A 13,901-nucleotide genomic window follows, 5' to 3' on the forward strand; every position below is an offset into this window, starting at 1 on the left:
CTCACCTGTCATTTCAAACATTTCTTCCCTTCTTAAAAAACCTGTAACTGGTTTCAATTTATTGTTTTTTGCACTTTCACTCTGTCGATAAACTTCTTTCACCCTCTCTTCAGCATTTTCTCCTGTTTCCGCGTTCACTGGCTGCCGTTACTCTTCTCTCTCCAGGCCAGCCCACCTTTTCTCTTCAGAGCTGCAGCCTGTCCCTCACCTCGGCTCCTGTGTCACGGCGAGACCCTGGACGCTCTGCACGAGCCTCCCACTCATGCCAACCGTCACCTGCTCCTCTAGGCCGAGCATAGATCTTGGCAGTGACTCAATGTCCCTTGCTGCCCTGAGCAGAACAAGTTAGCAAGTTTATACATGTAGCACCCACCCAAGAGCTCTGAAGATACCACAAATCAAGTAAATTGCTCACAGAAAGATGGTGCCTGCAGTTACAGCCACCGGACACGCCCCAGGACTGTGGGAGAGGGGGAACAGAGAAAAAGGGCAAAGGAGTTAGGACGATGGTTTGAAGTTACAGAGCCGTAGCTTTATGTCACTGCCAGGCACGTCACACAAAGTGGTAACTGAAAAGTATGGAAGAGAACACAATACAAAGACTCCTTAAGACTCTGTACACAAAGGCGAGTCTCCCATTTATTAGGTACTTACATGGCAAGGAACCAGAAAACACTGCTTTAAACTTTGGAAAAAAAATTACTGAAGAAAACCAAAAGCGCTTGTAGTAAAGGGTGGTAGAGACAAAAAGATATATTTATGTAGGAGCAACTGGTAAAGGCAAATGGGGAAGAAAACCCATCTCTGTCACGGCCAGGGACATACACACCACCACTAAAACCCGTGTCGTTTAAAACCGTTACCAAAAACCGAGAGGAAGCAAGCAGTGAATTATCCCCACGTGCAAACCGCAGAAGCTCCCGATGCCGATGAGGATTAAGGACGGACGCGGGGCGCGGTTTAACCAAGGCGGACGGGCCAGCGGTTGTCCTGGGGCAGGCCCTGCTCCCGGCCGGACCCTCACCGCACGGGCAGAGCCGGCCTGGCACAGCCTCCCCGCGCTCACCTCAGCTCAGGCTCCCCCCGCACGGCCGCGCTGACCCCGCGGGCCCTCCGCGGCTCCGCTCCGCGCTCGGGGGGCGCCGGGCCGGGCCGGGCCGCCGCCCGCACTGCCGACCCCGCTCCGCCGCGGGGCGGGCTGCGGGCCCCGGGGCGGGCTGCGGGCCCCGGGGGAGCGGGAGGCCCAGCAGAAGCGGCCGCGGCGACGGCTTCGCACCCCGCGCGCGCGCGCCGGTCGCACGAGGCGCCCGAGCGCCCCGCGAGCGCGGGCGGGGGGGGGCGGGGCGAGACACCGGGCCGCAGCGCCCACCCCTTCCCGCGGCGAGCGAAGCGCCGGAAGTGTGTGGTTGGGCCGTACCATCGAGGCGGGCCGCTCTAGGCTGCGTGTCGGTGGTTCCGGTGGGGCGGCATGGAGGAGCGGCGGTACCGCTCGGCCTCGGGAGCGCCCATCGCGCTGCGGCGCCGCCAGCACAGCGCCTCCTGCCGGGAGCTGGCGGTGCGCGGCCCCCGCCTGCAGCTCCGCTCGCTCAGCGCCCTCACCTCCGCCGTCTGGCTGGCGGCCTACGGCCTCTTCGTGCTCAGCGAGGTACCGGCCACCCCCTCCCCGCCGCCCCGCAGCCCTCTCCGCCGCTCGGACGCCGAGGGGTGAGGCGGGGGCCCGGCCCTGAGCCGGCTGTGTCCCGCTGAAATACCGGGGGGCGTTCGGGGGCTGTGGTTGGCACCCAGGAGGCTCGGTGGCAGCGTGTGTCCCCAAAGCCCGCCGGCCTGCAGGGAGCCGCGCAGCCTTTGCCAGGCTCCTCCCAGGACGTGGGCAGCGCCGGCCAAGGAAGGTGGCCACAGCCGGTGGAAAGGCGGCCTCGGCGTATCCTGGGCCTCCTCCACGCTCTGGGAACGCCGAGGTGGTAGAGGGTGAAGAGCATGTGGAGAAAGAGAGACCTGTGCTAGCCAGTGTCTGAGGGCCCACAGGCTGCGGCCCGGCTGCTCTTGGTGGCTTCTCAGATGCCTCCGTTGGTTGCCTCTTGCCAGAGAGGGTAGACGTACGTATGGGTGTTGAGTGATGCCTAGCGCGTTCTTGTGAGTCCAAATAACAGGTGTTTACTTGGAGAGATGAGTTGCGGGAATCTGGAATAAAGAAGATGATCTTTACGGTCCCTTCTAACCCAAACCATTCTGTGATTCTATGATATATTGAAGAAGGTGAGCGATTGTTAATCCCCACAGGGATTTTCCTGAGTGACTCAGAGACCACTGCACCGTGAATGTCATCTACTTGCTCATGTTCCACAGCTGAGGCAGTAAGACTTTGGCAGTACAGATTCCAAAAGCTACTGATAAATCCAAAAGTTTTAGTTTAGGTATCTGATCTGTGACCCGTACTTGCAGGGAAGGACCAACTTGTAGACCCAGAGCAGTTATCTCCAGACTGAAGTCAGTAGCTTGACCGAAGAAGCCGGTCACTGTGACCAACACTAAGACTGTTGCACTTCAATTTTCTCAATAATCTTCCCCACGGAATGAAGAGATTGCAACGTGAGTCAGTTGGCAAGTTTCCGATACAAAAAGATGGTTCACATTCCTCTAGCTGGAAGGGAAGCTGTATTCAGGTTTTATTTGTTACAAAAGCATAGACCCCAGCCAGTGGTTACCACCCACTGTCCTCCTGCTTGGTTTTGCACATGCTCGTGCAGCTTGCGCACAAGTGACAGCAATCCTTCCTCTCTGCCAGGAAACCAGAGCTGAAAATCTCTCTCTGTATGGATTTTGGTGTCTGTAATTCATGACTGTTTTTTTTCCATGTTGACAAACTTTTGGAGAAGTCCTGTATCCTTTCTGTTCTAATGTGGCCATGGCTTCTTTACCTCACGTGGTGGTACAGGCCCAGCTTGAGTAGTAGGGCCATGCTGTTCTGGTCCTTCAGGAAGTGTCACTTACAACGCTGATTTATGGGTATGCAGCCCGGAGCTGTCTAAAACATGAACCAGAAATAGGTTGTATTTGCGGACCTTTAGGATTTATTACCAGGTCCTCAGATGACTTACTGTTGACTATAGTTTCATCAGTTATATTTTTTATGTAACAGCAGTCCCAAGATTGCAGCATGCAAAAGGCATTTGTCCTCTGACAAAGCACAAGAGAAAACCAATGTTCTTTAGATTGGTATTTAAGGCAGGAAGAGGTGAGGTTTGAACAAGTTTAGGCTTGCAGTTCGTAAGAAGAAAACCACTAGCCCAGTGGTTTTTCCTGAAAGATTTTTCTTCCCCTCCGAGACTCCACCCTCACTTTTACTAAACATTTCACAGCACTTCCGTGTCGGTGACATTGTCTCCATAGACGTTTGTATAATACGCTGTCATTGATGTAACTAGCTGGGTTTGGCTGAGATTTCTGCACTAAATTTACAAGGGAATAGAATTTTCTTGCAGTTTTCAGTTTCAGCTCCCAATTCTTTCAGACCATACTGTGAAGACTGATTTAAATCTCCTTACACATATATCAGCCAGCCAGGTGAATAAAAGGACTCCACCTAAGTAAAATTGCCTTGTAACTGTAGCTTTAATATTATAATTTACTGTGCAATGTTACTTTCTCTATAGCCGTGTTCAGTTAATTGTAAGACCAGAGCTCTGTCTTTGCTTGGCTTGTGTTACAGAATAGTATGGTGCTTTCTGCTGCTATCTTCATCACGCTGATTGGCCTGATCATATACCTGCACTTCGTGAAAATTGACCAGGAATCACTATTGGTCATCGGCTCACTCGGCATTCAGGTGACTTCATCCTACGCTTCAGGGAAGGAGAGCACAACCTTCATTGAGATGGGTCAAGTGAAGGATGTGGTTATCAATGAAGCCATCCATATGGTAATCATACACAGTCTTTCTTCTTGTGTATCTGTGGGCACACTCACATCCAGTGTATTTTCATGAGCATGATTTACCAGAGCAATTAAACACAGCACCATCCGTAGCTTTACTGACATCAGGAGCTTTGTTTCTGATTTCTCTTTATTCTCTTACCTGTTCTCTCACCTTTAAAGGAGAATTCAAGCCAAACAACCTCAAAAATCCAAATCCACCCCTTAGATAATGCCACTGACACTGAGCTAGTGATTTTAGCTCTTTGTGTTGTACCGTTCTTACAAATCCTGATGCCAAACTCCATAAGTAGTCAAGACGGAGATAAGAAGATAGGCAACACGAGAGACGATTTTTCCTATTGCTGGAGTTTTCTGCAAAGCTGCTGTAGAAAAGCAGACCTTACCCTTCCAGCATGTGTGTGTTCTCTTCAGGTTAAAAATTTAATAGAAAAAAAACACAGGTAAAATTATTTTTTATTGTGTGAAGGGAGGAAAGCTATAGATAGAAATCTGTAGACTTGACTGTGGCCTGGAGTGACTGGCCTTCAGCCCAGTGAGTTTGAAACAGATCCTCTTTCTGTGGTAACTCCAGGCACTTTGATAGCATTTTCAAACTCTGATGATTTTGTCTGTTTGTCTTGTAGCAAAAAGTTATCTACTACCTGTGCATCCTTCTCCAGGACCCTGGAGATCCTCAGGGAGTATCTGAGGTTGTGCCACTCTTTCAGGTGAGTTTGACTGAATGGTGGAGAAATCCAGATCTTTCGTCTCTGTGTGTGCACCAGTTGTCTAAGCATACCTTTATCGCACTAGGGGTAGCTGATTACAGTTGCCTTTCCCTGACTGGGCCTTCAGGGTAGGTCTTACAGTGCTGTGGAATGGGTGGTATTACGAGCCTCATAGAACTATGTACCAGGGATGTACTTTTTCATTTGCCCTCCATTAAAAGAACAAGGAACTGTGTAAATCTGACCCCAACCAGGAGCCTGCATGAAGTAGAAGTCTTTGGCTTACGTAGGGTACTGAGGACTCATACAACTTTCTGTGTAGTCTTATGCTCAGTGTTACCATCATAACTATGGCACTGTGCTGCAGCTGATTTTTCTCTCGCCTCTGTGTGTCAAAAGTGCTCATAAAAACCTCCTTGGCATTAGAATGACTTTCCCTGTCTCACCCGTTGACAAAGATCACAGTACAAGCTGTGAGCCATTTGCTTAATGTATAATAACTTGTTTGCTTTACCATTACCCTGTTTCCCCTTTCTCTTCTCTTGCTAACTTGTTCTGACTGTTTATAATCCCATTTTTGGGATGGATTTTCTTTTTGCGTGTGCATGCCTAACACAACAATGCCCTGATCCTTGAGTGGTGGTAAGCAGTACAGAGGTACCTCACATCTTAGACTGCTGAGGTTTATAGCCCTCTCTGTCCTTCTTAATTCACCTGCTGCTGGTGACTATCATTTTGTCGTCCACGTCCAGTTTATGACTGGATACAGTTGGTCTTCAGCTAAATACTTATGGGTATAAATAGACTATTCCATTGATACTTGCTGCTAACTCAGTCCCACAATTGTAAAGACATTTAGTAACAATAATATAAATGAAGTATTTCACACATAGTCAAGGGAAAAAAATGGATTTGCTGGAAATCAACAACTAATAAATTCCAGAGAGCTGCGATCAGGAACCTGGTTTTAGTTATACAAGCTCCTTTCCAGCTTCAAAGAAGCTGCCTGGAATTTGTGTAGTTTCTCTTTTTTTCCCTAGCTCAACTCTGAACAGTTTTATTTTCATGGAAATATCTTAGTATTGGTAGAGTTGACTCCACCAGCAAAGGAGGTACAGAAAGAGCTGTGTCAGTTTGCAATTCATTACCTGTCAGTAATTCTCACTTTAACGTGCAAGTTAGTATGTTACTTAGTTTTGAAGGAGCAGTAATTAGTAACTTTGTTGCATCTCCTTCATTGGGTTCCTCTGTTATGTTAGCCTTCAAAAATACAATTTACCGTGTCACTGAGCCCAGGAGCACTTCTGTGCTGAACTGACCTATTGTTCTCTTAGGCAACACTGAGAAGGAAAGGCGTTTTTGATGGACTTTACACAGTAATGCTGTTTTGGGAGCTCAAAAGTCATGGGACCGTAGGGACTGTGGGACTGGGAAACTTTCACCTCCTTGCTGGTTTTAATCTGGTCCAGGTTAGAAGTGATGGAAAATCATTATACTTTGACCACCATTCGCTGTTTGTGTGAAATGAATTGATTTTTTCAGTTAACCTTCCGTTGTCCTGTTGTTGACAGTACAAGCAGAGGCCAAGGGCCAGGTGTCCAAATTCCCTGTCCTGAAGGTAGATTTTTCAGGGTGGAGGTCTTCTAGGGTGGTGGATTAGTGTGGAAATCGGCTGTTTGGTAGGTCTTGAGAGGGAGTATGGCCTGATAGATGGGTTAATGGGTTGGGAAGCGTGGATGTTCTTCCATGCTGTCACTGTGAACAGTGAGCTGAGAAAGAGGAGGATTTCTGATTTGGTGAGAGATTCAGGCTAACTGCAGAATGATGCTGCATGTTTTGACCTCACAGCTTTAGGGACTGGAGTTTTTCATCACAGAGCAGGTATGGCTTATGGAATGGTTTTGCGTTCCTGTATCACTAGCTTACATCAAACACCTCCTGGAGTTTGATGGATTATTTCTCAACGAACATGTAAAAGGGAAATCTATTCTCCATTGACTTAATGTGAGAAAACTAATCAGCTACAGGTATCTTGCTATAGCATTCCTTACGCACGCATGCTTCTGATTGATAGTCAGCTTTGTGTCGGCTGTCTCCACATTCCTTTCTCTGCCTGACAGTCTCACTAGTGGGAAGTTAGAGTTTTCCAGCTCTTTTACAGCCAGTTCAGAGCCTGATTCTCTGTTGTTTGACTTAAATTCTAGAGCTCCAAGCCACGTCTGGACTGCTTGATAGAAGTGTACAAAAGTTGTCAAGAAATCCTGGAGCAGAGGAAGACAGCTCCACAATCAAGTGGAATAAAATAGTAAAAAAAAAAATCAAGGCAGCAAACTTGCAGCAGGACTCGGAGACCCATGGAAAAGCAAGCAAAACTGCCCCACGGCTTTTTTGAATTCGATGAGTAGAAAGTGGTGCAGCAGTACAGTGATGTTAGGGCTAAAGGCCCGCACAGACTCACAGAGTTGTTACAGAAAATGTCAGCTCAAGCACAGAAGTGAACCTTGAAATCTTCTGCTATGAAGACCGGTGAGCAGAACTTTTTCGACTCAGACAGAAAAGGTTTTTCCTTGCCTCTTCAGAAAAGAATTATGGGGAAATAGGGCAAAGGGAGGCAAGAACATGCATCAAATGTTTACTGTTTTGTGGATCTGAAAATTATGATAAACTTATAATGTAACCTTGGCCAGGCTGCCAAAAATATACATTTTTTTGTTTCTATTTAACCCTTTGTTTGAAAAAAGCATGTACCACTCTAAATACCAAAGCTGACGTGTTGGCTGGGATGGTAATTTCCGGATCCACAGGAGAATTTCAGAAAGAAAATAACAGAAAATTAAAATACACCGTTGCATTCAATTATGTTTAATGAAATAAACACAGGAGAGCAGACTTTGACCTCTTCAGGGATCTGCTTGAAAGAGTCCCATGGGATGGTGCCCTAGAGGGAAGAGGGGTCCAGGAAAGCTGATTGATAGTCAAGGATCACTTCCTCTAAGCTCAAGAACAGTCCATCCCAATGAGCAGCAAGTCAAGCAAAAATGCCAGGAAGCCTTCATGGATGAACAAGTTGCTCCTGGCAAAAGTCGAACACAAAAAGGAAGTATACGGAAGGCGGAAGCAGGGACGGGTAACCCGGGGGGAATACAGCAATGCTCTCTGAGATGCAGTTAGGAAAGCCAAAGCCCACCTGAAGTTGAATCTGTTGAGGGATGTCAAAGGCAACAAGAAGGGCTTCTATAATTATGTAAATAGCAAAAGGAGGACAGGGAAAATGTGGACCTATTGCTGAATGGGGCAGGGGCATGGTGACACAGGACATGGAAAAGATGCGGCATTAAAAGGGCCGCATCGATGGCTCTGAGAATGTGAGGAGAATGTGTTGTTGAAAATGATGGTAATGACTATGTGAATAAAGTTTTATTGGTCTGTGCTCTCAGGAGTAACTTAAGGTTGGGAAATTCTTCTTTGTCGATGAGCTAACTTTAGCTGGTATTTTTCTCTCTTTTATTTCTGTGAGTCCTTAGTAATGTAACTGAGACAATTGAAATGTCAAAACAAGAGCTAAACAAGCAAGCTGGCAGGAGCCTAGGGGTCATGCTTAATTTGCATACAAAGCTGTACTATGCTTGTCTACATGAACTGTAATTAAAACGCGGCAACATACCATCATGCAATATGGTAGAGATAAGGTGATTTATATTTTTTTTCACGGTGCCATGAAGTTTGAAAGAGACAGGTTAGCTCATGTCACAGGAAGTATTCTGGTTGTCCAACTGAAAGGCAGCAGCTTGGGGATGTGCCACTGGCTTTGGAGTAACATTGTCTAGGTTACTTCATTTTTTATGGTTTTGTTTATCATGAATACTTTAAATGTTGGGGTTGGCCAGATTTTTAATTCCAGTGCTGCCCTAATGTAAGTTGGTAGGTCTCTCTGCAGTTCGTGAAGCTGCACCCTGATGCAAACTGTTGCAAGTCCAGGCAGCACTGGGAAGGGCGGGCATTGGGGCAGGGGCAGAAATTGGCTGTTAACAAGGGCAGCAGGCCCTGGGAGCGTGACTGTGTAAGTGACTACAGTGGAGGTCCTTTGACTAAGAACCACATGGTATGCTTGAGTTGCGTAAGGCTCGGGGTGTGGTTCGGCCAGGTTGTGTTTCTTCATGGGGAGGAGAAATGGTCAAGGCCCTTGAGGAGCACTATAGCAGCAGGAAGACTCGCTGAGCCATGGGGAGAACGTGTCAGAAAATAAATTATGTCTCAGCAGAGTGGACAGAGTCTTGGGCTTCAGAGCATGCTGAGAACATTGACTATGCTGTAAAAATCCCATGAAGAACGTGCACTGAAGAAATGCAAGACCAAGTAGCTGTGTCACAGGAGGAAGTCTGGAAGATTGTTTTAGCCATCTTTTGAAGGAGTGAACATCCTGTGCCCATGGGAGTGCGCTCCAGTCATCCACTAAAGCTGAGAAGATCAGCAGAGAGAAATAAGGAATCAGAGTAGGGCAGGTTTGCACTAGGTATGTGCCTGGATACGAAACACAATCTTTGTCCATATCAAGACTATTGTGACTTTTAAAATAGGTTTTTTTCATTCTGAGAATAATACAGTTTAGTTCACAATAACTGCATTTTATTAAGAACAAACAGAAATCTCACAGTATCTCCCAGACAGCCTTTTACATACACACAGCAGTTAGTTAGGAAAACAAAGGCTTTTGTCATCTCATTCTATGCTGCAGCAACAGTCATTGCCAAAAGCACTGATTAAAATAAAAATTGTTTTCTCTACCAAAGAGTCATACAAAATGGGTATCTACACAGGGTGGGTTGGTTGGGTGAAGTCAGGTAAGCTATAAATAGGAGGTATATGTGCATCCATCAGAGTGGGGTGGTCCCTGAAATACTTGAGTATTGGTGAATATTTTTAAGAAATAAGGAAGGAAAAAAAGTTCTATATGCCATGCTTCCCAATTTAAAGTGCAGTTATGGCAGAAAATAATGAGCTTCAGGACAGCTCTTGCTTATTCAACATCTCTGCTTCCCGTTACCCCGGTACAAGTCTCTAAGGAGATGAGTGTTAGCCCTGTAAGGCAAGTACAGCCTCTGAACTGTGGAGACTTTTATGCCTTGAGCATCCCCAGGACCGATGACAGCTTACCTAATTCTGAAGCAGCTTTGTTACTGGTGGGATACAAGAAGCGGGCTGCCAAACAGACCTTCAGATACAGGAGGAATGGTTAGGCACAGGTGAGTGAGGAGGAATAATGCTCTCTGTATTCAAACTGATGTAGCGATACTAAGATCACTCTGTGTGTTTGTGAGAGAGAGAGGGGAAATACATACTACTGACCACTCTATCAGGATTTATAGTCACTTAAAAGTATCTAAAGGGAAAAAAGAAAGACTAAATACCTTCTCAAAGTTGTTTTTGGCTCAGAAAGCTTCTACCCTTTTCCGTAACTTCAAGGGATGGTCCTTAAATTGCTAACGTGGGTACATCGCAGTATGTGCAAATCAGGTCTCTGTTCATACAATCTTTTCCTGTCTTACATCTGCCACATTGTTTCCACAACCCACCATGGGGTGGTTTGGGTTTGTTGGTTTTGGGTTTTTTTTTTTTATGTTACAAAGATGCTGATAAGGGATTGCTTAGAACGATTTTTGTCTGCCCCATGCTCTTCTCTTTTAATTTGTGGCTTTGCACCCACCATAAGCGTGAAACAAAAACTTCTTGAAGTATCAGCTCCACTGTGTGCGTTAGTGGGATGTTTCAAGGTTGGTGGCACATACTAAGGAGTAAAAACACTGGTATGGTTGGTTTGTTCATTTGCAAATAGCTTTGGTTTGCTATTCCTGAATTCTTTCTAATGGTTGGATTCACACTGTTTTAATTCGGGAAAGTTGCCCATGAATGCATAATTATGATAAAGTTGCACATGGTACTTTCAAAAGTGCAGTTATTCTTTGTTAGCTTTTTTAGAATGCTTATCCAAATACCTGAACTCATGCCTGGTAGGTTTAGATTTTTCAAGAAGAATTGCTATTTTTCATGTATTTGTTTAAAATCCATTAACCTTCTCAATCATAGCAAAGTCCCTTTGAAACAGATTTTAAAAACCCCGATTCTTTAGGAGAGTCAGAAGAACAATACTTGAGTGCACATTTGCTGACTACCTCCTCCTTGCTGTGATAGCATGAAGGAAGCAGGAGTTTGAACGGAGCAGCTTCTGTCAAGTCAGAATGGCAGAGCTGGTTTGGGGGTTTGGGAAGATCTGTTCCAGTTGCTGAAAGACAGAAAAAGTACAAAATTTGCTTGCCTTGTCTTCCTTTGTCTGAGATTATGTGCTGTTTCAAACACATCCCGAAACATCTACAACAGTGATTAACAGAAAGAGTCTTTGAAAGTGCTTGTCTGACGGTGGAGCACATCACACATTCAGCCCTGCAGCAGAGATCTAACGTTTATCCATTGCGTAGAACAGCGTTGACTCCCGAAATGCATCAGTCCTGTAGGAGCTGGGGCATCATCTGACACCATTCCAGCCCCCGTTGTTCTGAGTCCTCAACACAAAGACGCTAGGTGTCTAGACACCTTTATTTAAAGTTGAAAATATTCTTGAGTACCACTGAATTCTTATTCTATAGTCCCTATTGCAGGTCTGAAATTACCCTTGACTTGCATTGGAATTATTCGTGTCAGTTTAGTTCCTCTTCCTTCTCAACCGCATCTTCTTTCTTTCACCTCTGGAGCACGGACTTGGAAAGCTTCTGTCTTTCAATTTTAGCATCAGTTGCAGGGAGCAGTCGTTACAGCTCTAGGGAAAATTAAATTGTCCTCTTGGTTGTGTTAAGCAGTTGCATAAAAACTGTTATAGTCTCTGCAAAAAGACTGTCTTAATAGTTGTTCTGGGAGTGGCAACATTGAATTTAAACACTGGTAAAAACTCTAATATGATGGCTATTCAGAACCAGAGCACAGAGCTGAAGTTATGTCTGAACTACCTGATCAGACTATGTCAAGTTAATCCTTACACTCTGGTAACAGCCTTTTCAGTGTATATCTAGTTTGTGATGCAGTGATATGCAGCTCCTAATACAGGCAGTATTCAGCAGGATGCCTCCTTGTACAGGTTTCTTGCCACATGCCACAGTATCCATTACCACCTGTTTTTACTTTTAATAGGACTGTGTGCTCAGCCCACTGCAGTCAGATTCAAGCCTATATACCACTCAAATCTGCCTTGCAGAGGTTGCAGTCTCATTCAGGTAAAAAGTGAGCAAGTTAGGGATTGATGCAAAGAGAAGGTTATTGGAAATAATGATAGTAACTGCAAGGGGCAATGATGAGGAAAAGAGGTCACTAGAAGTTTTAAGAGCTGGACTGAGATTCCAGACACAGGGTTTGCAGTGATCTAAAGGCAGGTGCAAAGCTGAAAACAGGAGGGATCAAAGAAAACGTATGTGCTTGTAAGCAAAGCAGTAGGATGAGGAGACGGAAGAAGAATGGATGGAAGGAAAGAGAGCAGATGCAATGTGACTGGAGCACTGTGCAGGCAAATGACCTGAGGCATGGTATTTTGGATGGAGTGTGGCATGGAAAGGAAACTCCTGCACAGTCCCCAAAATCAATATTTTTTTTTTTAAGAGAAAGGACACTGCCTCTACCCACACTAAGGAACTTTGTCTATTATTATGGAAAAAGAATCGGAGCCCGCATTAAAGTAAGGTGTGTAACCAGCCAAATCATAGCAGTCTGCAATTCAGTACAGAGCAGTGCAAAAAAAAAAAAAAAAAAACAAACCAAACAAAACCCCAAATCCCCAAAGTCATTTGGAATGAGCCCTCAGAGCAGGGTGGGCCCCTTAGTGCTTCGGGGTACCGAAGGAAAAAAGCACCGACTTTCAGTCTCCCAGAGCTTGTTAGCAGGTGTTTTGCTTCGGGAGGGCTGTGTAGAAGATAGGAGTGAAGGTGTTGAACGGTAGTTAATATAGCTGGCAATAAGAAGTGTTGCTTCAACAATCTAGGGAAAAAAGAAAATGATTAACTGTAAGTCAATTAGAGGTAAGTGTGCCCTTTGATTTTTAGAATCTATTGCCTGCATAACTTTTGCAAATGTCTTTCTCACTTGGAATTGTTTGGTTTTGAAACGAAGGTCTGTCTTTAAGAGCTAGGTAAAATAAGTCTCTTGATTAAAGGTTCCAGCTTACAAGGGATTTATTGAATGTATATAGCTAGTGCAGCAGCCACAAGTACCAGTCCCCAGGGCTTGTACAAAATGCCCAGCTGTGATGCTGCCAGCTGAAAAGAAACTCACTGTTCGTTTTGTAATTACCTTTGGAATTGCCATTGTGAAAAGGAGTTTTTCAGTGCATTTTTTTCCAGAACTCCGTTCTTTCATTTGACTGACTACAATCATGAAGTCATCTCGACAGCCTCCAAAGGTCAGCACAGAGGAGTATGAATAAGAGATCTTCAAGTGCTGCAGACAACAGAGAGTTTGAAAGAGTCATAGTTCTGTAAAAGAAAAAACGGCCACCTTAAACTAATATATTTGCTGCTTACTGCAAGAACACCAGATCTCCAGCAGTAATAGGCAGTATGGGTAATTGGCTCTATAGGTAACAGCTGGCAGAGAAATCTCAAATGAGAATTGCATTTCTAGTTTTCTCCTAGCTTGCTCAATGCCTCACTGCTTCAGAGCAATAGTCCAAACTTTGTTATATCCCAGACGGTGGTAGTAAAGCACATACCAGTGGGATTTTGCAAGATGAATGAGCGTGTTTGCTGCCCATCAAAGAGGCAGTTAGCTGGTTCATGAAACCTTACCTTACACTGTTGCTGTAATTTTCCTTTGTTTATGTAGCATTCAAACATAGCACTGACTTCCCTCATCTCTGACTTCTACAAATTAACTTCTGGATCCATTTGAAGTTAAAGACAAACTTTTAGTGACTTTAAGTGGACTCAGGGGAATGTCTTTCTGTGGGAGGTAAGTTATTTTTCTTAAACAGTGCTCCTCACCATACCATAGTGCTATAATCCAGTATGCTGATACCATCTTCATTCACAGCTATCCAGACTGGACAGTCTTCCAATGAGGAAGGCAAAATAGGCTAGAGAAAAAGAAAAGTATTAATTTAGGTATTTCTTGACCACCACACAAAGATGTTTCTGACATAAATCTTGGGTTTTAAGGATAAAGTGAAGATGAGAGAGAATCCTATAGGCTTACTGGTCTGACCTGGTTTGATTTTTAAGAGGA

General features: G+C 45.1%; 2 protein-coding genes across 2 annotated transcripts in view; one reads left to right on the plus strand and one right to left on the minus strand.

Annotated features, from left to right (window-relative positions):
• Nucleotides 1-1,468: 1,468 nt before the first annotated feature.
• PIGH (phosphatidylinositol glycan anchor biosynthesis class H) lies at nucleotides 1,469-6,966 on the plus strand (the record flags this gene model as incomplete). The annotated part of the gene is made up of 4 exons (XM_082316645.1): nucleotides 1,469-1,645; nucleotides 3,710-3,919; nucleotides 4,560-4,643; nucleotides 6,848-6,966. The coding sequence occupies 4 exons, from the start codon at nucleotides 1,469-1,471 to the stop codon at nucleotides 6,947-6,949; spliced, it is 573 nt and encodes a 190-aa protein (XP_082172771.1). The 3' UTR covers nucleotides 6,950-6,966.
• Nucleotides 6,967-12,482: 5,516 nt separating this feature from the next.
• PLEKHH1 (pleckstrin homology, MyTH4 and FERM domain containing H1) overlaps nucleotides 12,483-13,901 on the minus strand; it is a gene marked incomplete at both ends in the record, with an annotated part of 47,421 nt that continues 46,002 nt past the window's right edge. The window contains 3 exon segments of the mRNA XM_082317115.1: nucleotides 12,483-12,659; nucleotides 12,972-13,118; nucleotides 13,666-13,752. Coding sequence (XP_082173241.1) covers nucleotides 12,483-12,659; nucleotides 12,972-13,118; nucleotides 13,666-13,752 — 411 coding nt within the window.

This window comes from Platalea leucorodia (genome assembly GCF_965183815.1).
Source record: "Platalea leucorodia genome assembly, chromosome: 7".
NCBI lineage: Eukaryota > Metazoa > Chordata > Aves > Pelecaniformes > Threskiornithidae > Platalea > Platalea leucorodia.